Raw genomic sequence first — 27,857 nt, 5'->3', positions numbered from 1 at the left:
AAACAACCTTTAATCTTGAATTTGACTTTTATTTTAAAATACATTTAGCATAGAACTGTCATAGGACAGAAAATAATAAAACACAAAGAAATGGAATATTTTCAAATACTTTTGAGCTAGACATAAAAATTAATAATATAGCATAGACCCCAAAATTCATTCAATAACCACACGTTTTTGAAAGAAAAGCTCTTTTCACATTTTCCAACGTACCGATAGGTTCCAAAGTGCCTTGGTTTCTTTTTAGTAGGTAAAGAGCCCAAATTTAGTTGCTTTATTTAAAATTATCAGATTCAGTTTCGGTAAAAATTACCATGTCCCTAAATTCTCAATCAGAATTATAAAAATATGAGCTCAAATAGTTATGCTATGCAAAATAGATACATCTGAATTGATATTTCAGGATAATCATAGATATTGCACTAAAATCAGTAATCCCATACCTGATGTTCATCTATATGGAAAGTTAATTCTCTTCTTTATGAATATCTTACTACAAATAAAATTATGTTAATCTAATTACAATCACACTTGAAAATATAAAGGCACAGACAAAAAAAAAATAGTTGCATACTATACCCAAATTTTCCACTGTGAAAACAATAAAAAGTGGGAAAAATAATAGGATCTAAATGATTGATACTTATTATTTTTAGATTTTATAATTTATCTTAAGTAGCTAATAAGTGAGTATTAAAAGTTAACAGTGGGCAATCCAATCCTTTCCAAATTTAGAAAAATGTTTTTACATATGAAGCATTTGCACCGTCCCATCTATAAATTTCAACTACATTTCCATTCATTGGAAATATCTACCTGCAGTATAAACAATCAAGACAATGTGCAAAAAAATATATCTTGTTCCTATAACTTACAATACACAGAAAAATACCTACAAAAATGGAAAATATTTATCCTTTTAGCTTTCCAATAAATTAGTGAGAAATTTTAGCCCATTCCACATTTCTTTCTAAATAAAGGTCTAAAGGATTAAGGGTGGTTTAGTTCAATCCCTGTTAGTTTGACATATATTTTTTAAATATTTGCCTGATTATATGTAATTAAGATAGAATTAGTCTTTTATATCACAGTATACATGACATTTCTTAATTCAGCAACAGAAAGGCACAATTAGCAAGCAATAAAATTCAGTACCTGAATTATTAAACTGATGTACAAAACAGCTGCAAAAAAAAGTACATTCAACACAGTGTACAGAACTTTAAAAAAAAAAAAAAGAATCTAAAAACTAATTTTTCTGAAAATTTGGTCCATTAAAAATGTCTCCCATGTTCAACATCATGGGTAACATGAAAGGTGATGGCAGTGTAAAAAGAGGCAGTAAATTAATATGTGGTAGCATATGAATTCTGGTCTATTAATTATGCAATTCAATTAGGAAATGGCTCCCATAGTAAATAAATGTTAAATATATTTGTTAATAACATACCTGTATTAATTCCAAATACACAGGCACAACTGTTTGCATATTATTATTGATTTAATAATACACCCCACAGTTTAAAAAAAACCTTAGGTATATTATTTTATATATAACATATATTAGATATATAATTGTATATTATGTACCTTAATATATATTATATATAACTTGAATCCATAATAGCACAAAACTCTCCAAACATTACATGAACATTCTAAATAGATACTTAATCATTTTCTCAGTATAGAAATAGTTCAGCTCACCTAAAACAATATCTGGATGTGCAATGATAAAAAGCACTGACTCTTAAGAATTTACTTAAATAATTATTTAAGTTAAATTCTTGCAAAAGCCTAACTCTGATCTTTTACTTAGAGTATATTTTTAGGTATCAGTAACTGATAACTTCCTTTCTTATCACAAACAGTATTTCCCCATCAAGAGATACCAATAAAGAAAAATATGTAGGGAACCAAAAATGTGATAGAGAAACCAACCATTCCATAGGTAATATATCGATAAGGAAGTTCAACTTCCATGTGCTGTCTTGCTTTTCGAATATCATCACATGGTATGTTGAAGATTTTACAGGCTAAAGGAATGGTGATCTTTTTCATTATATCTCTGACTATTAGTACAAATATCATTCCTATGAGGATCCGCAATATGGCTTTTCCAAACAGAGTCACAGTAATGGGAGGCCTAGTGAAAGGTAGTATCTCTAAAGAAGGATCTAATAGTAGACCCACACTATAAGCAACATGGGATCCACATGCAATTCCAGCACCACTTCCTAGAATCTCAGCTGTGTCTCCACGGGATGTGCTCCAGGTATCAAGAGTGAAAGAAAAGATCCCTAAAGCTAAATGAAGACCGATGATGATTAGTGGAGCATATTTGTGAGTTTGGTTGAAGTTGTCAATCAGGTCCACAAACGGATAGAAGACAGCTAAGATTAAAATGGTATATAGGAATCCAGCAATAATGTCCTGGGAAAAGATAAAAGTTGTTTAGTATAGTTGTTTAACATAATACTATTTTTGGCATTTAAAAAATAGTATATATTTCACATTTTAAAAGTTGAATAGATATAAATTTTACAATTCTCAAAGTAAACTTTACAAACTAAAAATGGTTGGGTTGTAATGATAAAAAAATCTGCTGGTAATAATAAAAGATTATTTTCATAGTTTTACCCTTTTATAAATTAAGAACATATACACTATATGCAAATTTATATCCAGATTCTGAACAATAAACTGTGCTTACATTGTACAGTTTTGTTTCTGAAAGGAAAGTATGTTTATTATTCAAAGAAACAGTCACTTGCTGTCATACAGCTTACATTTTAGTGGAAAAGACTGAGGATAACTGTGTTTAAGTAAGAAAACAGATAAATATTATAGTGACAGATAGTTACAAACGTTGTGTAGAAAGTAAAACAGGATGGGAAGGGCTCTATGAGAGTGGGAGGGAAGCCTGTCTGAGGAAGTCACACCTAAGCAAAGACTAGATTTTAGACAGAACTAGCCCTACCTTTCTTTACAGTACTAGTGGAAAAGACTCTCCAGGCAGAGGGAATACCAAGTGCAAAAGCACAGGCCTTGAGGCAGATAAGTGGCGAGTTCAAGGGAACTGACAGAAATCCAGCATGCCTCAAATATCAAAGGGAGAGGAATATGATACAAAATCAAAGAGATACGTTGAAGTCCAATCATGTAGAACTCTTGTAGTTAGGGAAAGAGTTTAGATTTTATTTCAAAAAGTGACAGGGAGCCAAGGCTGGAGATGTGGCCCAGAGATAGAATGCTTGCCTGGCATGCAAGAGACCTTGGGTTCAATCCCTAGTACGACAAAAAATAAAAATAAAATTCATATCTACATGAAGAGAAGGTATGTCAATGGATTTAGTAAAATATTTTAAAATTAGATTTAATTTAAATTTAATTTCTTTCCCATATTCATAAATTGAATATGGGAAAGAAACAAAAGAATTAATAGAAGATAATTTACTGCAAAAAAATAAAGCTAGTATTTAAAGTAACTTTTCTGAATTATTCTTGAAAACATTCAAACATGTTTCATAATTTTTACCTTGAAACCAAATCCTCAGATCTACTCTGTATCACTGAAAATCTTGTCAAAAGAGTTAACAGTCCCTATGTCCATGTCCTCACTTCCTATATTTTTCTAGACTCACTCCTTCAATGAAACCACCACTTTTCATGGATACTAGCAATCTTCATGACACTAAAAACAATGGTCACTCCTCAACTAGGACAGACTCCAGGAGTCCTCTACCAGAGTTACATTCCCAGCTCTTTTTATGTTTTATTTTGAGACAGGGCCTTGCTAAATTGCCCAGGCTGGCCTCAAACTTTGCAATCCTCTTGCTTCAGCCTTCCAAATCACTGGGATTACTGGCATGCACCACTGTACCCAGCTACAATGGTCACTTCTCAACAGCATTCAGTATAGTTGAGCAACAGACTATCTGTCAAATGTTTTGTCTTAAAATTCTTACTGGGAAAAAATTAATGTAGGGTATAAGCCAGGTACAGAAATAAACACCTATAATTCCAGTGATTTAGGAGACTCATGCAGGAGAATTGTAAATTTGAAACCAGCCTGAGCAACTTAACAAGGCCCTGTCTCAAAATAAAAAATAAAAAGGACTGGAAATAGAGCTCAGTGGTAGAACACCCCGGATTCAATCCCTAGTACTGCAAAAAAAAAAAAAGAAAAAAGAAAAAGAAAGATACATAAGATGTATATGAAATTACAAAATTACTATCTATGAAATTACTGCCCAACAAAAGAACTATAATATTCCCAGTACTGTCAGATCTATTGGTGCACTGCCTCCTAATTCTATCACTGTATCCTCCCCAGAGGCAATTTCCAAGTCTGGATTTTGGCTGAATTAACTGTTTTACCACATATCTTGAAGCAAAAAATTATCTAGTTTTGCTTCTTCCTGAGCTTTGTAAAAATATTACCATGTAGCATGTAGCCCCCGGGCCCTTTTTTTGGTACCAGAGATTGAGCCCAGGGGCACTTAACCACCGAGCCACATCTCCAGCCACTTTTTATATTTTATTTAGAGACAGGGTCTATCTGAGTTGCTTAAGGCTTCACTAAGTTGCTAAGGTTGGCTTTGAATTCTGATCCTCTTGTCTCAACCCCCCAAACTGCTGGGATTATAGGCAGGCACTACCATGCCTGGCCCTTGTGGTCCCTTTTGACTTGTTTTTTACACTTAAGGTTTTTAGATTCATTCATTATATATAATTGTAGATCAACCACATTCACAACTCTATAATATTTTGCTGTGTGATTATACAGTTCATCCATTTTCCTATTCAGATTGTTTTCAGATTTTGGATTAATTAACTGGTCCCGGCTGAACTTGAATGCTTCCTTAGTTGGCATCTATTCTTAAACCAACCAGGAGTATTATAAACATTACTCCTATGCTCTTTTTTGTGATGCTCCCTGGCACAGATCTGTAACTGTTTCTCTAGAGTATATGCTTAGGAATAGATTATCTGAATCATAAAATATGCTCAATTTTACAAGACAATAAAAAGGACAAGAAAAAAATGATACAACCCACTTGAAAACTTAGAATTCCATGAAATAGTTCATATTTTGTCATATTATGTCTTTTCTTCTATCCTTTATCTACATTCCTAGGGTGCCTTCAGAGACACCATGTGAGGAAAAAAAAGATGCCACATGAGATGCTGAGGGTAAAATATACAGTTCTGTTCTCAAGGAGCTTACAGTTCACTGCAGATGACAGACAAGAAAAAAAGACATCCCAATTAAGGGTAAATGGAAGAAGGGTCACCTAACCAGTCTTAAGAAAGGGAAGATGGGGAAGGTAATGAGAATAGGACAGCTAGCCAGGCCAAGACAGTGAAAAGGGCATTCCAAGCAAAGGTATTCCTAATATCATAGAGGTAAGAAACACTCTGCATTTAAGTAAATGTAATTCCGCACGGCATCACATCTGTGGGAAAATTTACTAATCAGGAGACTGAATACTAGATGGAGCAGTCAAACTGGAAGCAGGGCTACTAATTAAGAAATTGCTGAGATAGTCTGGTCAATATATAATGCAGGTGAGGACTAAGGGGATGTCAATAGGATAGAGAGGGATAGGAAGTGAGTAGGTGTGGCTGTAAACAGAGCAGCCCCCTCCCCATGTTGCTGTTTTTGAAATGTAAATACAGTCTCAAAATAAAATATCTGATGTGAGTCTTAAAAATACTGATAGGAAAATGAAGAAATTTAGAGTTTCATATGTAAAGACGTAGCCACCAGTCACTAAGTCTTGACTAATACTTAGTACTCTCCCTGGTTTCTGGACAGAGTACCTGGTTTCAGTTCAGTGACAGGAGAGGCACCAAAGAGATTCTACAGGAATATAAAACTGAGACACCGTTTCTATGAAACATGATTACTACATTCATAATTCACAAGTCATCATACTGGTACTCTGTAAAACAGTTATAAGACTTAAAATAACTATTTTCTTTTAGGTTTCATATAAACTTGCAAATGATTAAAATTATAAAAATTTTCATCAATGTCAGAAAAAATAAAGCATTAAAAACAATGTTTTCCTTACCAGAATGGAGTGCATTCCCATGTAAATTCTACTTAGGCAAACTAGAGAACACCAGCAGGGAATAAGAATCAGTCCATATATAGGAGGATACTATAAGGGAAAGAAGTGAAACTGGTTAGACTAAGTTAGATACAAACAAGAAATAAAAACCAAATCACTGTACTAACTCCAGGGTTATCGAGAACTGTTTTTACTCCCCATTGCACTCCCAGCACCTAATTCAGGGCATAGCACATGTCACACACTAAAGAAATACTTTTCCAACGATGAACAAATGACTGAATTTTCATGTTTCTACATTATTCTTTCTGGGAACTGGCTCATTTTTGCTTCTGAAGTACAGATTTTATCACTGGCATGCTACAGGAGGGGGACAGATAGAAGACATATTTTAATATGGTTCCAAAATTAGAGTTGCTGGAACAGCACCTCAATCTGGTCCATGTCAATGTCCTCACTTCCCTGGGGAGGAGGACCAAGAATTTTCTTCCTAATTTCCATCAGTGATCACTATTTCTAATTTGCATTGACATTTCCCCTCCTCATATTCAATATTTAACACTTAGTAATTAGCTTTCCACTTCTGTGCCCTCCACTAAAATTTCAAATGCTAATACTGAAAAAATTTGCAGTGAGATAATGGGAGCAGAAACCTCCCAAAAGAAAAAAGCATAAACAGAAAGTAAAGGCAACTCTTGGTATCAATGGCACCGATAGAAGAACTGACTTTGAATGTCCTGAGATTAGAGGGAAGGAGGAAATAATGGATGGGTATGATGCTAAGTTTGTAAAGGAAGAGGAGAAAGCACAGTCAGGGCAGTTTATACCTCAAATTTCTCAAAATTTGAAAGCCAAACTGAAGCCAAGATGGTTGGAGAACTGGAGTTGAAAGAAGATTTTGAGAGTAGTAAATATTTAGTAACATTTATTCTATTTGACTTCTCTACTACATTTTACATGGCCCTCCATTTTTTCTTGAAACTCTCAATACCCTTGAGAGCCCTGGCTTCACACTCTCTAGTTCGCTTTTTTGTTTCTGATCCAAGAGTATATCTTCCTCTTTTTATTCCTTAAACATTAGTGCAAATAAGGGGTTTTGTTTTGTTTTGTTTTGACAGGGGAGGTACTGGGAGTTGAACCCAGGGGCACTTATTCACTGAGCTATGACCCCAGCCCTTTCTATATTTTATTTTGAGATAGGATCTCAATAAGTTGCTAAGGCTGGCTTTGAACTTGAAATCCTTGTGCCTCAGCCTTCTGGGTCGGTGGGATTACAGGTGTGCTTATTTATTTTAAACATTTATTTTAGTTGTAGATTAACACAATACCTTTATTTTATTTTTATGTGATGCTGAGGATCAAACCCAGTGCCTCACACATGCCAAGTGAGCGCTCTACCACTGAGCCACAATCCCAGCCCTTATTTTTTAACTAGTACTGGGCATGCTGAAGACCTATCCATTTCCCTGAGTTTAAGGACCAATTTCCAATTCCTGTATGTATCTTCATCTCAAAGTCCCTATGGAGTTAAACCCACCACCTCAAAACAAACTCATCAGCCTATCACTCACACAAACTTGCTTTATAATATTCTAAATAAGAAACATGAATTATCCTTACTTCTTTTCTTATCCTTCTACTCAACCAGTAACTAAGCTTGACTAATCTAGCCTTACCAAGTACTACCTTCTAAATATTCCTTGCTGTCATCTCTTCTACATCCCTATTTATATTTCTCTTGCTCAGATCCTTAGTTTCTTTTACAGGCTCCCTATGCATTCCCTATTGCCCACTGTGCCCCATGCATGAAGAACTTGGTTTACTTGGGCAAACAGACATTTAACCATACAATGAGGTAAGTACTGACAGAAGTATACTAAAAATTTAGAGGTACCCTTGGGGGACAAGTGGTTAATTTATCTTAGAGATGTCAACAAAGTCTCCTAGATTAAGTAAGATTAAAAGATGGGTAGGATTTCATCAGAGAAAGGAATGAAGTACAGTGCTAAAAAGATGGAGAAGATTACAAACAGCAGGAACAGATGAGCAAAGGCTTTTCTATATGCAAGAAATTGTAGGCAGTGAGAGAACAAATTTCTCTTCCTGATGAGGAAAACATCAAATAGCAAACACATAAATATGCAAATTATAATATAAATTACATGTAAAATATGATGAATGGTATAGAGAAAAAAAAGAGAACAGGTGTTAAAGAATCAGTAATAATCATGAATATTTTTCATGTCTACGTTTCAGGTTCATTTGGCAGTTAGATTAAGGGCATGTGACCAGTTTTGGCCAATAAGCTGGGCGGGGGGGTGGGGGGGGTGGAGGTATGCCTTACGACACTTTCAATCATTCTTTGAACCCTCTCTTCCCAGAGATGTGATTTTGAAAACCATATGTTGAGCCATGTGTGAAGGCTGAGGCAGGAGGTTCAAAGCCAGCCTCAGCAAAATTGAGGAGCTAAGCAATTCAGTGAGATCCTGTCTCTAAATAAAATACAATATAGGGCTGGGGATGTGGCTCAGTGGCAGAGTGCCCCTGAGTTCAATCCCTGGTACCCCCACCAAAAAGAAAAAAGGAAAAGAAAACCATATGTTGAGATGCATAACAAGATAGGTTATGCATCAGCTTGGGTCCTTGAGGTCATAAGTGAACAGAGCTGTTGGCTAACCCATAATGGATACGTAAACACAAATCAGAGAGAAGCTTTTGTTGTGTTAAACCACTGAGATTTGGAGGGGTAAAGCCATTGCCACAATATAACCAAGCTTACTTTAATTTAGACAGAAACAGACATGGGATCAGGAGTTTAGAAGTGTTAGTGGGGCAGGTTACTGTTACATTATATAGAAGATGGTCTGTGGAGGGGCTGGGGATGTGGCTCAGCATTAGAGTGCTCACCTAGCACCTGCAAGGCACTGGGTTCGATCCTCATCACCACATAATAAATAAATAAATAAATAAAGGTATTGTGTCCAACTTAAAAAAAAAAAAAGAAGAAGAAGAAGAAGATGGTCTGTGGAGACTTCATTGAGCAGCTGAGATCTGAGGCAAGACCAGATACAGGCAAGAGAATTAGCCACACAGATACCTGAAGGAAGAACACATACAAGGAAGAGGAGTCAGCTGGTGCCAAGTTCCCAAGACTGGGAAGGAACCTATTGTGGTCAGAGCAGAGAGAACACACATCAGAGGTAGAGAGGCAATGGGGGCAGATTAAGAACAGTCTGAGAGGCCACTGTAAAAAGACTGGAGATGTAGTTCAGAGGTAAAGTGACCCTGGGTTCAATCCCCCAAAACAAACATAAATCAAGTATAGCAGTGTCAGATTGACTGCTAGGTTGAGATTAAATTTGGGGGATCAAAGGCAGTAACAAGGAGACCAGTTGGAAGGCTTTTATAGTATCATCTAGGTGAGGGAGGATAACATGGTTTCTATTTGTACAGTAGAAACTCAAGTCTTTTAGATATTTCTGTTAATCTTTTAGAAGTTGTTAATAGAACAAGACAGCCTAACAAATAAAGCAAAACCCTCTTAGCCTTTCCTTTTCCCCTAATCCATGGCACCTTCAGACTTCACTGCAAGGAAGAGTAGAATAGTTGGGAAAAGTCAATTTCATTTTAATCAATTGGTTGATTTTGGGGAGGCCATTAGCCTTCAGGGTATTTTCTCTAGAATTTGCTCTGAGAAAAATTCCTTATAAGAAACACCTGATTCAGTTCTGACTACATGATGGCTTTCATGTTACTTCCCATTGAATAATGGAATTCTGAGCCAGTGAGCAGGGAGGCAAAAAGTATTCCATCAGTAATCGTAAAGCAGATTTAAATAAAGACCTCAGATCTTAATGACCAAAGGAAATAAACTAGATACGCTAAATAAGAACAACAGAACTAAAGTGGGATCATGTGAGGAAGAATTATGTATAACTAATTCATCTATTACATTTATTTATTTCATATTTAAGAATTTCCAAATTATATCTACCTTTAATTTTATGTTAAACTGTCTTTAAAAACAAATTTAGAACCACTGTCTTCATTTAGATGTAACTGAAGGAAAACAGAACTATGTGGAATTATCCTTTGCCAAAAAATAATTCATTAAAAATATGTAATATATGAATATGTACACACACATACACACTAATCATTTTCAGTCATCTATTAGTTCCCCCATTTTTTCATGACTTTTTGGAGTACCCCAGGGCTTAATCCTACATATACTTCCTTTCCCTCTCTACATCACTCCCTTGATACAGTTCATATGCTCATGGCTTAAACTTATTTCTCTAGCCTGGACTTCTCTCCTAAATTCCAGAGTTGTATATCCAACTGCCTTCTTGATATTTCCATTTCAATGTCTAACAGGCATCACAATGTAACATGACCAAACCTGAACTCCAGGTTTCTCTTTCATCTCGCCATCCAGTTGTTAACTGCAATCCTTATGTTAACCGAAAGGAAAGCATATAATATACACAGAAGGAAAAGAGAAGAGAATCCAAAACAACAACAACTGAACATAGTAAAATGAAAAAAATGAGAAACAAAAAGCGCATTAAAAAAAGGTGGAAAAAAATTAGCAAAATGGCAAAAGTCACTCCTTACTACTAATTACTTTGAGCAGAAACAGTTTAAACTCCCCATTCAGGCAGAGATTTGGCAGAATGAATAATACAGTGTGAAACTATATACATTGTGAAAAACACTCACCTTTAGATGCAAAGACACAAAAAAGTTGAAAGTGAATGAAGGGAAAAAGATTACAAACAATAACAGAGAGCAAGGTGGGTATTTCAATACCAGACAAAATAGACTTAAGTCAAAAACTGTTCCAAAGGACAAAGGAGAGTAAATATTGACACAAGGGTCAATTCAACAACAAGATATAACAATTATAAGCATACATGCACCAAACAAAGCCTCAAAATAAACAAAGCCAATATGAGCATCTTAGTTGATGTAAAAAAAAAAAAAAAAGAATTTGACAAAATCCAATACCTTTCACGATAAAAATATTTAAAGAACAAGGAACAGAAGAAGAGAATTTCTACAACATGATAAATGGCATTTATGAAATATATACAAATAACACCAAACTCAATATTGAAAGACTGAAAGTTTTCCCTTAAGATTAGGAATAAAGGCTGGGGCTATGGCTCACTGGCAGAGCACGCACTTGCCTGGCATGTGTGAGGCACTGGGTTCCATCCTTAGCACCACATAAAAATAAACAAATAAAATAAAGGCTTTCTGTCTATCTACAACTACAAAAAATAATTTAAAAGATTATAAATAAAAGGACACCGCTTGCTACTGCTATGTAACACTGTACTAGAAGTTCTAGTCATAGCAATTAGTCAAGAAAAAGAAAGACTTCTAAATTGGCAAAGAAAAAGTAAAACTATCTCTATTCACAGATATGATTCTAAAAAATTGAAAATCCCAAGATCTGCCAAAAACAAAACAAAACAAAAACACCCCAACAACTGGAGTTAATAAATTCAAGCAGGCATGGTAGCACAAACTTGTACTCCCAGCTACTTGGGAGACCTAGGCAGGAGGACTGCTTGTGTCTAAGAGTTCTGGACTAACCTGGGTAATATATGTCTTAAACAAACAAACTAAAAACAAAACAGAGAGGCTGAGTACTTTTTTTTTTAGTACTGGGGACTGAACCCAGAGGTACTTAACCACTGAACCACATCTCAGCCCTTTTTTATGTTTAGAGACAGAGTCTTGCTAAGTTGCTTAGGGCCTTGTTAAATTGTTGGGTTAGGTTTAGGATTTTTGGTGGTGCTGGGGATTGAACCCAGGATCTTGTGCATGCAAGGCAAGTACTCTACAACTGAGTTATATCCTCAACCCCTCTGGCTTCCCCCTTAGAGTACATTCTTTTTATGGTTATCTAATCTATACCCTCTCTTCTGAAAACTTCTCCATGTAAACCCAGCAGTGTGGCCTGAAGACATGCTTACACTGTGTGATTCTGCTCACCTGATCACAGCTGTTTGAATCAGGAATGAATACTTGGCACTGGGGAAGCAGATTCAGTGGTTAGACTGAGCTAATCATATTCTTTTTTTTCTGACAGTAATTCAAAATAAAGTCAGAAAGACCATCTCTGCTGTGTGCTTGACCTTGTAAATAGTATAGAACTAGGGGTGGGGCTGGGGCTGGGGCTCAATGGTAAAGCATGCTTGCCTAGCATTTAAGAGACCCTGTGTTCGATTCCAGCACCACCAAATTAAAAAAAAAAAAAATAGTATAGAACCAGAGGTGACACAGACATATGTATAGCAAAGCAGAGAGAGAGAGGACAAAAGGGCAGGAATGAGAGACACTATGTAATCCCAAGAAGCAAAGACAGACAGCGGGCCTTAGTTCTCCTCACATTTTAGAAACTGGCTCCAATCCCTCAAGGAGGCCCAGAAGAGCTTTCATGCCCTTGGCTTCTATCAGATTCCCCCTCTAGTCTGGGGGTGGGGGTGGGGGAAACAACTTCCTCTTTTTCCTTAAGCTAGTCCAGAGTTTATTTTACATACACACATACCCTTAGTTAGATACTAACCTCCAACTAAGGTTACCTCATACCTCTCAAATGACTCAGATTCTATTACAGGTAGCTTTCTCCTTAGAGCCTCTGTTCTTTTGTGTGTCCTTTCCTAGGGCAATGTTATCTACGCCTGTCACTTTACTCTGCACTTACCTGCTGATGACACCAAAACTGCCCAGATGTCTTTCTGGATAGAACTGCCTCCTAAAGAACTACAGATGAGTATCTTACAGACACTTCAAACTCAACAAAACTAAAACTGAAATAGTCTCCTCTGTACTCTACCCTGCATTTACCCAAATATGACCTGCTTCCATTATTTGCATCTCCACAAATCAAACTGCTCTCTCTCTCTCTCAGCTTCCCAAACACAATATCCAGGAATAATACGTCCTTTTATTTCCCTCCCTACTGCCATCCAGTTAGTCACCATGTTATGTCAATTCTACCTGCAATATCTACCAATTTCATCCATATCTTTCTATTACCACTGTTGCTTATCAGGATTAGGTTTGTTTTTGTTTTGTTTGTATTGGGGATTGAATCTAGGGGTGCTTTACATCCCCAATCCTTTTTATCTTTTACTTTGAGACTGTGTCTTGCTAAGTTGCCAAGGCTGGTCCCAAATTTTCGATTCTCCTGCTTCAGCTTCTGGAGTCACTGAGGTATACTACCACACCTGACCTTAAGGAAAGTTTTTGTTTTTTGTGGGCTTTTTTTTTTTAACTCAGGGCACTCGACCACTGAGCCACATCCCCAGCCCCAATTTTGTATTTTATTTAGAGACAGGGTCTTACTGAGTTGCTTAGTACTGCGCTTTTCCTGAGGCTGGCTTTGAACTCCCAGTCCTCCTCCCTCAGCCTCCTGAGCCTCTGGGATTACAAGTGTGTGCCAATTTGCCGGCTAAGCAAAGTTTTAACAGAGCCAGATACAACTTAAGATTTTTGGACCATACAGTTCATGTATGTCACAACCATTTAATTCTGCTATGTAGCATAAAAACAGTCAGATAATATAAAAATGAATGGACATGGCTGTATTCCTATATGCTTTCTTTATAGACATTAAAGTTTTGAATTTCACATAATTTTCAAATGCTACAAAATACTCTTTGGGCTTTTTACAACAATTTAAACATGTGAAAACCACTTATACTTCATAAGTCACATAAAGATAAGCAGCAGTTATGAGGATACAGCTCAGTGGTACAGTTTGTGCTTAGCATGCATAAGACCTGGGTTTGAGCCCTAGCACTACAAAAAACAGATTTTTAAATTAAAAAACAGGCAGCAGGCCAGTATTTCCAACCACACTGATCTAGGTCCCTATCCTAGGTACCTGTTCTCTCTCCATGGAACTGGTAAAATAACCTTCTCCATGGTCTGCTCTCCCTATCTCCAGTATTGTCTCCCGCTAGTCATTTATTTTCTATACTAGAGAGAGAATCTTCCAAAAATACCGATCTATTCTTGAAAAAAGAACCATATGTTCTATTCACACCAATGTATGTAGGGCTCTCCATTTTGCCTAGAAACTTTTTTTGTGTGTGTGGTGCTGGGGATTGAACACAAGGCCTTGTGCATGCAGGCACTCTACCAACTGAGCTATATCCCCAGCCCCAGAATTTTTTTTTTTAACTTTAATTTTTTTGCAGTATTGGGGATTGAGCCCAATACATGTTAGGCAAGCACTTTACCACTGAGCTACATCCCCAGACCCCTTTTAAAAAATTATTATTTGTTTTGAGACAAGGTCTCACTAAGTTGGCCAGGCTGGCCTTAAACTTGCATTTCTCCTGCCTCTGTCTCCCAAGTAGCTGGAATCAGAGGTGTATGCCACGACACCTGTCAAAAAAAAAATTATATTTGATAGTCATCTTGATTTTATTCAACAAGAAGAAAAAGAGATAATTGCAACAAAAGAAATGCACTTATTATTCTCTGTTGACATGATTTCCTCTATAAAAATAGCACAAGCACATGAGAATCTATATACAAGTTATTAAATTAAGGATAAGTTCAACGATGTATAAAAGCACCTACATTTCTATATTTCAACCACAAAAAGTTAAAATATTTGAATTTTAATAAAATATCAATTCCAATAGAAACAGAAATATAGCTAAAAATGAATCTTAAGTTTGACTTATATGGAGAAAACTATAAAGCTACATTGAGAGATATTTTTAAAAACCTAAATAATAAGTAGATTTACCATATTACACACCAGAAGACTCAATATTATAAGGCCATCAATTCTCTCATTTATAAAGTTAATTTATAAATGTATTGTAATTTCAATGAAGTACAGAGTTTTTCTTGGAAATTAAAAAGTTGATTCTATAGCATATACTGAAAGCAAGGACCCAAATTAGCCAAGACAACTTTAAAGGTAGGGAACTTGCATGAACAGATATCAAGTCTTACTATACAGCAATTAAAGCAATAAAGATAATGTTATTGATAAAGACACAAACATACCAGTGAAACAGAACAGAGAACCCAGAATCAGACCCATACATATATGGGAACTTGATATGTACAGATGTGGCATTTCAGATAAGTTTAAAAGAAAAAAATCAGACATGGTGGCTGCAATACAAAGGCAGGAGGATCACAAGATCAAGGCCAGCCTCAGCAATTTAGTGAGGCCCTAAGCAACTTAGTGAGACTCTAAAAGTTAAAAAGGCTGGGGATGTGGCTCAGTGGTTAAGTGCCTGTGGGTTCAATTCCTAATACCAAAAAAAAAAAAAAGTGTGTGTGTGGGTGGGTGGGTGGGTGTATAGGCTTAAAAAATGGTATTAGATCTATTAATTATCTACATGAAAGGAATTAGATTCATACCTCAGAAAACCAAGAGAAAGTGAATTAAAAATTCACACATGCGGGCTGGGGTTGTGGCTCAGCTGTAGAGTGCTTGCCTAGCACATGTGAGGCCCTGGGTTCAATTCTCAACACCACAAAAAAAAAAAAAAAAAAAAAAAGAGTAAAATAAAGATGATATTGTATCCAACTGAAAAAATAAATATTAAAAAAAAATTCACACACGCAACTACAACTATCTTTTCAATAAAAATATAAGATATTTTTCTTTTGGTTCTAGACAAACTAAATCTAAAGTACTTAAAGAAAAATAAACAGGAACAGTAAGAATAATTCTGAAAATGTAAGATATAAAGCCATCTTAAATGTGATAATGTAGAATTTTGCACATATCAGACATATCAATTCTAAATTTAAAAAAATATGGATATAGACCCAACTACAAACTTAGTATGCGATAAAAGTGACAGTTCAAGTCAACATATAATCCACACTACTTGGGAACTGATGCAGGGGGATCAGAAGTTTGAGGCCAGCCTGGGCAACTTACTGAGAATCTGTCTCAAAAAACAAAGAAGAATGGGGATATAGTCCCTAGGATCAAGCAATCCCCAGCATCCCCCAAATTAAAACAAAACAAAGAAAAACCGTCATAAAAGTAGTATAAGAAGCTATTCTAAATGTCACATAAAAGCCAGTGCAACTATGAAAGAAAATATTAATACATAAAAGAAAATTTTCTGTTTGACAGAAATTACAAAGTCATAAGAAAATTAACAATTTAGGAAAACACATTTCCAAATCACACCATACACAATAGGCTAATTTTACTACAATATAAACTAGGGCTTCAAAACTAGTAAGAGTAAGTAAACAACTTGGTAGCGCATGCCTCGGTAGAAGTACCAGTTACTAGAGAGACTAAGGTGAAGGGATCACTTGAGTCCAGGCATTTGAGATGAACCTAAGCAACACAGGAAGATTATTTCTCAAAACAAACAAAAACCAAGCTGGGCGTGGTGGCTCATGCCTTTAATCCCCCAGAGGCTCAGTAGGCTGAGGCAGGAAAATCATGAGTTGAAAGGCAGCCTTAGCAACTCTGTGAGGCCCTACGCACTCAGAGAGATCCTGTCTCTAAATAAAATATAAAAAAGGGCTGGGGATGTGATTCAATGATTAAGCGCTCCTGGGTTCAACCCCCATTACCAAATAAACAAAATTATTAAGCAGCACAAGAGAAAAATATTATTTCCATGTAAAAACTTGCACAAAAATATTAGTAGCAGTGTTATTCAAAATGAGCAAAAAATGAACCCAAATGGCCATAGATTGATGAAAGGATAAGTAAAATGTGGTATGCCCACCTAAATATATATTAATTAGCAATTAAAGAAATGAAGGCTTATAGCACAGATATATGCTATGAGTGAAATGTAAAAATATGCTGGGTAAATGGATATTTTTAAAAACCATTATGCAAAGTGAAAAAAGCTAGTCACAACAGACTACATATTACATGTTTGCACACATATGAAATGTTCAGAATAGAAAAATCTACATACACATGAAGTAGATTAGTAGTTGCCTAGAGATTGGGGGGGAATGGAGAGTGACTACTATAAATAAGGACTTTCTTTGAGGGATGTTGAAAACGTTCTTAAGTGGATTGTGGTAAAAGTTACACAATTTTATAAATATACTAAAAAATATTGAATTGTGTTTTTTGTTGTTTTTGATATGGGGTCTTACCCAAGATGGCCTTGAACTCCTGGGCTCAAGCAATCCTCCTGCCTCAGCTCTGTATACCTGAGACTACAGGAACATGCCACCATATCTGCTTCAAATGTACATTTTAAATGGGTAAATAGTATGAAATGGGATTATGATTCAACAAACTATTATGTAGCTGGGTACAATGACACATGCCTGTAATCCCAGCAACTCAGGAGGCTGAGGCAGGAGGATTCCAAGTTTAAGGCCAGCCTAGGCAACTAGCAAGAAGACCCTGTCTCAAGATAAAAATTTTTTTCTAAGAAGGGCTGGAGATGTAGCTCAGTGGTAAAGCCCCTGAGTTCAATCCCCAGCATTGCCACAACAATAAATAAGAAAAAAAAAATAACACTAAAAGGAGCTAGGGATATAGCTCAGTTGTAGAGCATCACTGAGTTCAATTCCTACCATGGAAGGTGGGGAATTAGTTATCATATTAAAAAAAAAAAAAAAGCAGCTGGGGGGTACACCCTTGCAAACCCAGCTACTCAGGAAACTGAGGCAGTGATTGCAAATTAGAGGCAATGAGCAATTTACCAAGATGCTGTCTCAACATTAAAATTTTTTTAAACAATAAAAAGGACTGGGGATGTAACTCAGTGGTAAAGCACTTCTGGGTTAAATCCCCAGTATTAAAAAAAAAAAAAATTGCCCTAGCTTGTTGTGGCAGGCAGTTCTCAGGAGGTAGCAGAGAAGAAGGAATCAAGAGTACAGCATCTCACTGGGAACTATGCAAATTCATGGCCAAGTATTAATCTTCAAGCATAGGGAGAATGTCCTCCAGGCTGGGGACAAACTACTGGAAAGAAATAGGCTATGAATCCCCAAAGTTCATGTAAGTTTAGCATTCTTACTACCAAGCAGTAGAAAGATGAAACTGTGTAGAGCAGTTAGAAGGTTACCACCTAAGTCATGAAGCTAAATTAACTCTAGGCTGTTTATTCTAGACCCATCCTAGCAAGACTAAAAGGATTAAGCTGACAAGTAATTTAACTGCCTCCAGAACAAAGTCCAACACTATTTAAAGGGATAAAACAAAGTCCAAAACCCTGAAAAAATAACCAAGGAGCAAGAAAATACAATCTATAACTAGGAGAAATGTTCAAAACACACCAACATGATAGAGATCATAGGATTAATAGATAAGGGCCTTAAAACAACTATTAAAAAAAAACTTATAAACACATTAAGCTGAGAAATGAATGACTTTTGAAAAGGTTTAAAAAGATACAAAATACACAGTATCTGAAATTATATCCCATCTTACTTGATGAAATTATCAGAACATTAGACACTGTAGAAAATCAGTGAACTTGAAGCCATAGCAATAGAAACTATACAAAAGGAAGCACACAGAGCAAAGCCACAGCCAAACAAAAAGCAAAACAAAGGGGCTGGGGTTGTGGCTCAGTGGTAGAGCTCGACTAGCACGTGGGAGGCCCTGGGTTCCATCCTCAGCACCACATAAAAATAAATAAGTAAAATAAATGTATTATATCCAAATACATCTAAAAAATATTAAAAACAAACAAACAAACAAAAAGAGCATGAGTGACCTGCAAATAAACATGAAACTGGAATTCCCAAAGCAGAGGATGTGTTGTGGCAGGCAGTTACAAGGAAACAGAAGAGGAAAATTTTTTTCTAGAAATAATGCTGCACATCTTCCAAATAAAATAAAGTACAAACCCACTGACAAGATCAATAAATCCTAAGAAGAAATATCAAATCATATCATTTTAAAATTTCTCAAATCTAGTGACAAAGAAAATCTTAAAAGCAGTAAAAGACATTATTACATACAAAGAATTACAGATAAGAACTACAGCAGACATCATGCTGATATCTATGGAAACCAGAAGATAATGAAGCTATATATGTAAAGTGGTGAAAGAAAAAAAACAAAATCAACCTAGAATTCTGTATCTCATGAACATATTTTTCCAAAGTCAAGTCCAAATATTTTTCAAAGAATAAATCTAAGGGTTAAGGATATAGCTCAGTTGGTAGAGTGTTTGTCTCGCATATACAAGGTTCAATCCCCAGCACCACACACACACACACAAAAAAAGGAGAGGGTGGGAGAAAATGAATAAAGCTAAGAAAAATGTCATTGCTGACAGATATAAACGAGAAAAAATGTGAAAAAAGCTGTTTAGGCAGAAAATTTCACCAGCTCCAAACCTATATTAGCACATTCTAAACTACATTCTGAAACATTATACAAAATGATAATGTATTATGGGCTTTATAATATATACATAAATATGTGTTATAATACAAAAAGGGGAGGTGGGAAAATGGTAGCATACTATTGCAAGGTTCTATGTTATACCTGAGTGGTAAATTACTTAAAAAGGAGCAACTACTGAAAAGAGGAAAGATGTAGTACAGTTAAAAAAAAAAAAAAAAAAAAAAAGCACGGGGCTGGGGTTGTGACTCAGTGGTAGAGCGCGCACCTTGAATGTGTGAGGCACAGGGTTCGAACCTCAGCACCACATAAAAATAAATAAAAGTACTGTGTCCATCTACAATTAAAAAAATATTTAATAAAAAGCAAAATAACAATTATTTAATAAAAAAATAGAAAATAAGCAGTTCACAAAAGAGGAAAACATAAATGGTCAATAAACTTAGATAAACCTCTTTAAACTTTACTGATAAGAAAAATGCAAATTTGTTAAAAAATTATCTCGGGGAAAGACCAATAAGTTTGACAATATATTGTCACAGTAAGAGTGTAGGAACCAGGTACTGTCATATATTGCTAGTAGGAATGTAAATAGGTACAATCTTTATAAATGGCAATATTGCATTACCTGTTGAAAATCAAATGTATATGCTGTATTCTACTGTTTTTTGACATAGGGTTTCACTGTGCTGCCCACATTGGTCAGGCTGGTCTCAAACTTCAAGCAGTCCTCCTGCCTCAGCTTCCCAAGTAGCTGGGATAATATACATATACCCCAAAACACGCTTAAATACATATATTCTTTGACACAGTAATGTGTTAATAAACATATAAATAGTCACTGTATCTCTATATTTTATGACTGAAAATCTAAAGGTACTAGACTGTTCAACCTATTAAATTAGGCTATATTTATATATTAGAACGCATCGTGCAAATGTGAAAAAATAAGATAGCTGTCTCTATAAAACACAATGAATTAACATGGTAATATAATGCAATAGTCTTGTATCCTATAGCCAGATGCCTGGTTTGAATTCTGGCTTTATAACATATGTAATTTCTTCTGAAAATTAGTGGTGATAATACTGCCATAGGATTTTATGGGGATTCAAAGAATTAAGTCATGTAAAACATTAAGATAATCACAAGCACAATTAGTATTTATTAATTTCTGGGTAAAAGAAAAGAAAAATCGTTGTGTATGTGTGTGTGGGTGTGTGTGTATTACTTTATTTCACTTTTGTGTACTGAGAATTGAACCCAGGGCCTCGTCCTTGCCAGTCAAGTGTTCTACACTGAGCTACATTCCCAACCCCTCACAATATATCTCTAAGTTAAAAAAAAAAAAAAAAAAAAAAAAAGATCAAGAGCCAGAACAATATAGTATGTTACCATTTGTATGAAAAATGAAATATATAAATATACATCTATAAAAGTAAAGACTATCTCTGGAAAGCTAAACAAGAAAAATACAATAAATTCTGTAGAAAAGAACTCCTAGTAACTGGGACAAAGAAAAGGGAACTGTACTCTCTTCTTCATATTTTTATGTAAATTTAGAATTTTCTACAATCAATGTATTACTTATTTAAATAGAGAACTGAGGGGCTGGGGATGTGGCTCAAGCGGTAGCGCGCTCGCCTGGCATGCGTGCGGCCCGGGTTCGATCCTCAGCACCACATACAAACAAAGATGTTGTGTCCGCCGAAAACTAAGAAATAAATAAATATTAAAATTCTCTCTCTTAAAAAAAAAATAAATAAATAAATAGAGAACTGCAATTAATCTTAAACCAAGAATTTGTAACAAGCATTTATAAAATCATGAAAATGTGAAATTCCAATACAAGTATTATGCTAGGTTAAAAACTAGCAAAATATTGTATTGACAATATTTAATAAATTGTTTCTTCCCAGAATTACCACAGTAATCCATTTTCCTTGGCTCTTTTTTTCCCACCTTTTTTATTGGTGCTTCACAGTTGATGGAATCTGTTGTCACATATTCACACATGCATACTTCCCTGGTCTCCTGGAGCTTCTTTTGGTCTTTGTTATTTATGACCCACTTCTTTGGCCCTTATTTCTTGTTTTTCTTCCCTTTATTTTTTAATGACCCCACAGATATCTTCCTCTGTTATGTACAATAAACTGTTTTTGTTAACAAATTTATTTAGTTGTAGATGGACACAATGACTTTATTTATTTTTTTATGTGGTGCTTAGGATTAAACCCAGTGCCTCCAATGTGCTAGGCAAGCACTGTACCACTGAGCCACAACCAATAAACTTGTATTTTGATAGAACATCTTATATGCTTTTCTTTTCCAAAGCTCTGTTAATTTTTTTTGTACTGGGGATTGAACCCATGGCTACTTTACCACTGAGCTACATCCCCAGTCCTTTCTATTTGAGACAGTGTGATCTTTACGTTGCTGAGGGTCTCACTAAGATGCTAAGGCTGGTCTGGAACTTGCCATCCTCCAGCCTCAGCCTCCTTAATTGCTAGGATTACAGATATTTATTGAATTTTTTATTTATACTAGGTAAATAGAGGGAAGGCAGGGGAGAAGTCAACATTTAACACATTTAAGGCACAAATATTTGAAGCCAGGTACAGTACCCTGCACCTGTAATCCTACTTGGGAGGCTGAAGAGGGAGGATCTCTCTTGAGCCCACCAATTTGAGACCAACCTGGGCAAAACAGTAAGACCCCCATCTCAAAACAAAAACAAAAGGACACACAAATATTTGTGGATACTCCATACATATATACATATACAAACACAAGTTATCTTTTCAAGGCATACAAAGCTGTTCTTATTTTTTAAGAACCTAATTGTTATTTCAAAAATAGCATTTATTTTTACAAAGACGCTATAAAAATTATACACAGAGTATGACTTGAAATGAGTTTTCTGGGTAAGACCTTGATTCAAAGTGTCTACATTTCAATCCAGCCTCTGCCATTATTAACTGTGTTAATTTTTAATTACATAAAGTCCTTGGTACCTCATCCATAAACTTGAGTTAATAACAGGACTAAATTGGAATATTACAAAAATAAGTTAAATGAGGTAATGGATATTTCAAACAATGTCTCATCCACAGTAAGTCCTTAATAAATATTAATAAGGGGCTGGAGTTGTGGTTTGGTGGGAGAGTGCTTACCTATATGTGTGAGGCACTGGGTTTGATTCTGAGCACCACATGTAAATAAATAAAATAAAGGACCATTGACAACTAAAAAATATTTTTAAAATAAATAAATATTAATAATAACATGTACCTATTATTATTAGAAAAAGTATACTTTAAGATAAACTTCAACTAAAACATTATTAAAGCAAGTATATACTTAGAACCTGTTTTATGCCATATTATTTAAAAATTAAGAATTTGGGGATGGTAGTGTAACTTAGTGTAGAGCTCTTGCTTAGCATGCCCAAGGGCATAACAACAATAACAACAAATTATTTCTGAAAAAAACATGCAGGGCTGGGGTTGTGATTCAGCTGTAGAGCTGAGCACCCTGCACATAAAATAAAGGTATTGTGTCCAACTGCAACTAAAAAATAAAATAAAAAAAAAAATGCAAACATAAATGCAAAAGAAATTGCTTCATTTATTTTAGATTTTTAAAAATAGGATTATGTTCTTTATATGGGATGTTCCATATTTCTTTTTTAAAATTATTTTTTAGTTGTAGATGAACACAATAACTTTATTTATTTATTTATTTATTCTTATGTGGTGCTGAGGATCGAACCTAGTGCCTCAGGCAAGCACTCTACCACTGAGCTACAACCCCAGCCCCTCCTTATTTCTTAATTTTCTCCCAGTTCAAGCTACAAAAACTTCCAAATAAAATGAGAGCAATAATAATTATATTGGCCAATGGACCGTAAATTATTTAATCCTCATGGGAATGCCATATCGTTCTTTTTTTTTTTTTTTTAAAGAGAGAAGGAGGTGGGGGGGGGAGGGAGGGAGGGAGGGAGGAGAGAGAGAGAGAGAGAGAGAGAGAGAGAGAGAGAGAGAGAGAGAGAGAGAGAATTTTTTAATATTTATTTTTTAGTTATTGGCGGACACAACATCTTTGTTTGTATGTGGTGCTGAGGATCGAACCCGCGGGCCGCACGCATGCCAGGCGAGCGCGCTACCGCTTGAGCCACATCCCCAGCCCAACCATATCGTTTTCTATTTCATGTCATCATAAAAGATAGATAAGGTTTTTTGTTTTGGGGTTTTTTGTTTGTTTGTTTGTTTGTTTTCCAATGCTGGGGACCAAACCCATCTGCCTTTTACATGTGGCACCAGGGCTCTTCTTGAGCTCCATTTCCAGCCCTCAAAAAAGGCTTTCAAGCAACTGCTTGTAGCTATACTATTCCAATATACCTTACAAAGACTTGAAGACTGGAATTGCAAAGAGGCTGAGACAGCAATCTTTTTAAGAAAAGATTATTTTGGAGAAATATAAAATATATTCTAAGGAGCTCATATTAATCTTTGGGGAACTTACTCCAGTTCCTGAATGTTCCTCATTTATGTAATGGAGCACAACCTCTGGGAGTAAATTGTAGAAATCTGTACTTCTGCTAATTTGTTTTTATATACTGTCACTTTAAGAATAAATTAAGAGCATAAATAAATAACAAAATAAAGATTTTTAAAAATAAAAAAAGAACAAATGAAGAATAATGAAACACAAAGAAGTAATTTAAGACTCCATATATGAGATGAATCTTGAGCAAATTTCAAGGAGGGTAAGTGAAGTAGTCATGCCCAGCCAAAAGAAAGGTACATGAGCTAATTCAGGTGAGAGGCATTTCAGCATCACAGACATATAAAGAAGTCCAGATCTCTTCCAAGCAAGCATTTGGGTCATATAAATGGACAAGACTATCTACCAAAACTGATGCTAATGAGAAAAACACCAGGTTTTCATTGTTTAATTCTTCTCCCAGTGTCTCTCTCTCTCTCTCTCTTTTTTTTTTTATCTACTCTGGAAATAGCAGCCTACAATGCAGTACAATACTCACCGACAGAAAACAACTTGAGCAAACGAAGATAACTTTTGTTTGAAATACATAAAAAGGATTCAAGGAAAAATTAAAAGGTAACAAAAAAAAAGTCATTTTGATTTTTATACTGAATTATTATAGTCAAACATTTGTAAAGAAAGAACTTTTATGTAAGGGATTTTTTCCCCAAAAACAATTATACAAATTTAGGAGTTTACTCAAATTTAGAGGAAAGATACATAAAATACTAAATTTAAACCATTATAAGATTAGCTGGTACAGTAGTGTATGCCTGTAATCCCAGTGACTGGAGCTGAGGCAGGAGGCTGGCAAATTCAAAATCAGCCTCAGCAATTTAGAAAGATCTATCTCAAAATGAAAAATAAAAAAGGCTAAGGATATGGCTTAGTGATAAAGCACTCCTAGCTTCAATTACCAGTAACAAAAAATAAACAAACAAACTATTACAAGATTAATTCTGATGTGATTGGTCACTTTCCACATCTGTAAAAGGACATGTTTAAGAGTAGGTGATTCTTAACATTTTTGTTAGCTCAAATTTCTAAAACCGTATTTACAAAATTCCCCAAACACTGAATTATATATACTAGGTTGTTCAAAATCTATAATGTAAACTTGTTCTAATAGTTCAAATAATCCTAAAATGCTATCTACAGCCCATAAACAATTCAGAAGTAGTATTTTCAGACTTCCTGTTAGCATGTTCCTTAATAAATGAAGAGCAAAAACAGCTATTTTCTCTTCAATTTCTAATATTAATAGCATATGACAAAACTACTCACTGAGGAGACATTACAAAAGGCCTCCCAACCTTAGAATGCTGAGAGTCTTGTGAAAATAAGAGACGTTTTATCATCTAGTCAGTAAATATCACACTAAATACAACTCACTGGCAATCTTAAATTCTGAAATATTCAGATTAAATGAAAATTTTGAGGTATTTATCTACTGTGCAAAACAGGCAGCACTGGTTTATAATCTGAATGTCACTGTGTATTCCCTTTGGTTACATAGGAAGAAACTTTGTATGGTACTATCCCCTCCTAATTCTGCCATTCTTTTTTGTTTTTATAACTTTATTTATTTATTTATTTTTATGTGGTGCTGAGGATGGAACCCAGTGCCTCATACATGCTAAGCAAGCACTTTACCCCTGAGCCACAACCCCAGCCCAAATAAATCTGCCATTCTTAATACCCACATCACATATTCTGTATGTTCCAATAAGAGAAACACTATACAGAGCTATCCATGGGGACAAGATTTTACCTATACTGAAGTTGTGTGGGGGCTAAGTAAGCTTATTATAGCTTATTATTCTGGAGTTTTACATAGAATGTGTTATTTCTCAATGTAAGACGATCTTGTGCATTTAAAAATATGCAGGAAATCTGTTTCCTTAGATTCTTCATAATTATGTGCTTTATCCTTTTTTAAATTTTTTTTTTTTTTAGTTGTTGATGGACCTTTATTTTATTTATATGTATGTGGTGCTGAGAATCGAGCCCAGTGCCTCACACAGGCTAGGCAAGCACTCTACCACTAAGCCCCCAACCCCAGACCTCTGCTTTATTCTTAAGGGACTGGTCTGCAAGACTAACAAATCATATAATTTAAGACAGATAAAAACAAGCCCAGTAATTGAAGAATAAATATTTCTTCTATATGAAAGCTAACTAGTTTTTAAACCAATAACATTTATGGACCATAAAGAACTCAAAACTGGTAGGTCAAAGGAAGTAGGCAAGATAAAAATGATTTTTAAAAACTCATCCCTGGCTCTCAGTCTGACCCTACTGTCATATTCACCATTTTTACAAACCCATTAGTCTGAGAACCCTAGCTTCAAGAATAACTTTTAAAACATGTATTTTTACAGTTAACGTGACAATAGTACTGTAACAGCTCACAAACTTGATTCTACAGATCAGTGAGCCAGAAGGTAATTAAACGCTGTCTATCAGCAAATTAGCAACCAAGTCCCTTAAAAACAGAACTCAGACTCTGCTCCATTAACTTCCATAAATAGCCGCTCTCGTTTAAAATGTGTTACTTTATTGCTTGGAACTAGCATGAGCACGTTTGTTTCGGAACTATACCACGGTTTTGTAAACACCATCTCACAAGAGAGCGAACGACTTTTTACCTGTGTCGGAAGCAGAATCAGTATGGGGTAAGTCACCATATATTACAGTGAAATTTGGTCTCAGTTACTAAGTGATCAATTAAGAAAATCCACTTCCACGATGCATCCCAAGAATTAAAACAATTTGAAAACTCAGCCAAAGTCCGATGATAATATATGACTGCATGTAATATTTACACTTTGCGTGAAAAGTACGCGATTAAAATGTAATTTAACTGGCTAAGTTTTCTAGGTTTCCCCCCAACACTTTTTTTTTTTTTTTTAACTGAAAAAGGGCCTCTTTACCGGTACTGTGAAAACCTATGCAAAAAGAAGTTTGGGAGGGAAATGGCCAAATTAAAACAGCTGTAAAGAGCATAGAGTTCTTTGACGCCCCAGAGGTTGAGCGGGGCGAGCAGAGAGAGGCTTACCTGCCAGCGGCCATAGGTGAGGAGGACCATAGCAATGGGGATGGCGGTGCCAGACATGGCGTGGGTGGAGGGCATGCTGTACTCGGAGTTGTAGAAGACCTCCAACTTGACCACGGGCGGCGAGGAGGGTCGCGGCCAGCGGATGATGTCTTTTGTGCACTGGCCCAGGTACATGACCAGCACCCAGATGATCACCAGCCTGCGACCCACCAGGGGGTCCAGGTTCCAGATCCAGAAAGGGAAGAACATGATGTAAAAGAGTTCGTTGCCCAACTCCGTGCCGAAGCAGAACAGGTAGTAGAGCGGCCAGTTGCTCACGCGGGCCAGATCGCCCTCCTCGCCCGTCAGCGAGTTGCGTCGCAAGGAGCCCGCGCGCTGCGACGAGGCCGGGCCCAGCTCGGCCGCCAGCCCGTTCCGCACGCCGTTGGGGGCGCCGCTGCCGTCCGGCTTGACTGAGCACTGATTGCGGTCGCTCCCGGGCGGCTGGGGGCCCTCGGTCGCCCCTGACTGCCGCCCTCGCCGCCGGGGATCTCCGGCGAGCGGCGCTTCCACCTTCTCATCCTCCCTCCGGTCGGCTGAGCGGTTCGGCGGCGCCTCCACCCCGCACAGACGCTGGAAACGGGCCACTTTCTGCGGCTCCTGCAGACAGGCAGCCAGCTGGGCTAGGTGCTGCCTCAGCGACATGATAACGGGACCTGGAGGGCGAGCCGAGCCCCAGCGCTGCGAACCGTCTCCGCGCGCCCAGCCAGCGGCAGCAGCGCCTTGCTCAACGCGCTGGAGTCTGCCGGTGACGGCGCCACAGGCCGCAGCGGCCGCCACGCGCCCC

The 27,857-nt window shown here is 36.3% G+C and overlaps 1 protein-coding gene across 1 annotated transcript; it reads right to left on the bottom strand.

Annotated features, from left to right (window-relative positions):
- Positions 1 to 8: 8 nt before the first annotated feature.
- On the bottom strand, positions 9 to 27,857 carry Sgpp1 (sphingosine-1-phosphate phosphatase 1). Its single transcript, XM_027929840.2, has 3 exons — positions 27,032 to 27,857; positions 6,081 to 6,170; positions 9 to 2,433 (listed from the first exon to the last, which is right to left on the bottom strand). Exons 1-3 carry the CDS (start codon positions 27,713 to 27,715, stop codon positions 1,882 to 1,884), a joined length of 1,326 nt encoding a protein of 441 aa, XP_027785641.1. The 5' UTR covers positions 27,716 to 27,857; the 3' UTR covers positions 9 to 1,881.

The sequence above is a fragment of the Marmota flaviventris genome, chromosome 2, assembly GCF_047511675.1.
Source record: "Marmota flaviventris isolate mMarFla1 chromosome 2, mMarFla1.hap1, whole genome shotgun sequence".
In the NCBI taxonomy this organism is placed as follows: Eukaryota; Metazoa; Chordata; class Mammalia; order Rodentia; family Sciuridae; genus Marmota; species Marmota flaviventris.
This window is presented reverse-complemented; position numbering and strand designations above follow the sequence as displayed.

Bases quoted from the DNA above. Each gene is read 5' to 3' on its own strand.
- Sgpp1 (XM_027929840.2), bottom strand. From the start codon at position 27,715: ATGTCGCTGAGGCAGCACCTAGCCCAGCTGGCTGCCTGTCTGCAGGAG. The intron at 6,171-27,031 runs GTAAGCCTCTCT...TTTCCCTTATAG, and splicing joins TCACCTATGGCCGCTGGCAG to TATCCTCCTATATATGGACT. The intron at 2,434-6,080 runs GTAAGGAAAACA...ATCTTTTCCCAG, and splicing joins TGGGAATGCACTCCATTCTG to GACATTATTGCTGGATTCCT.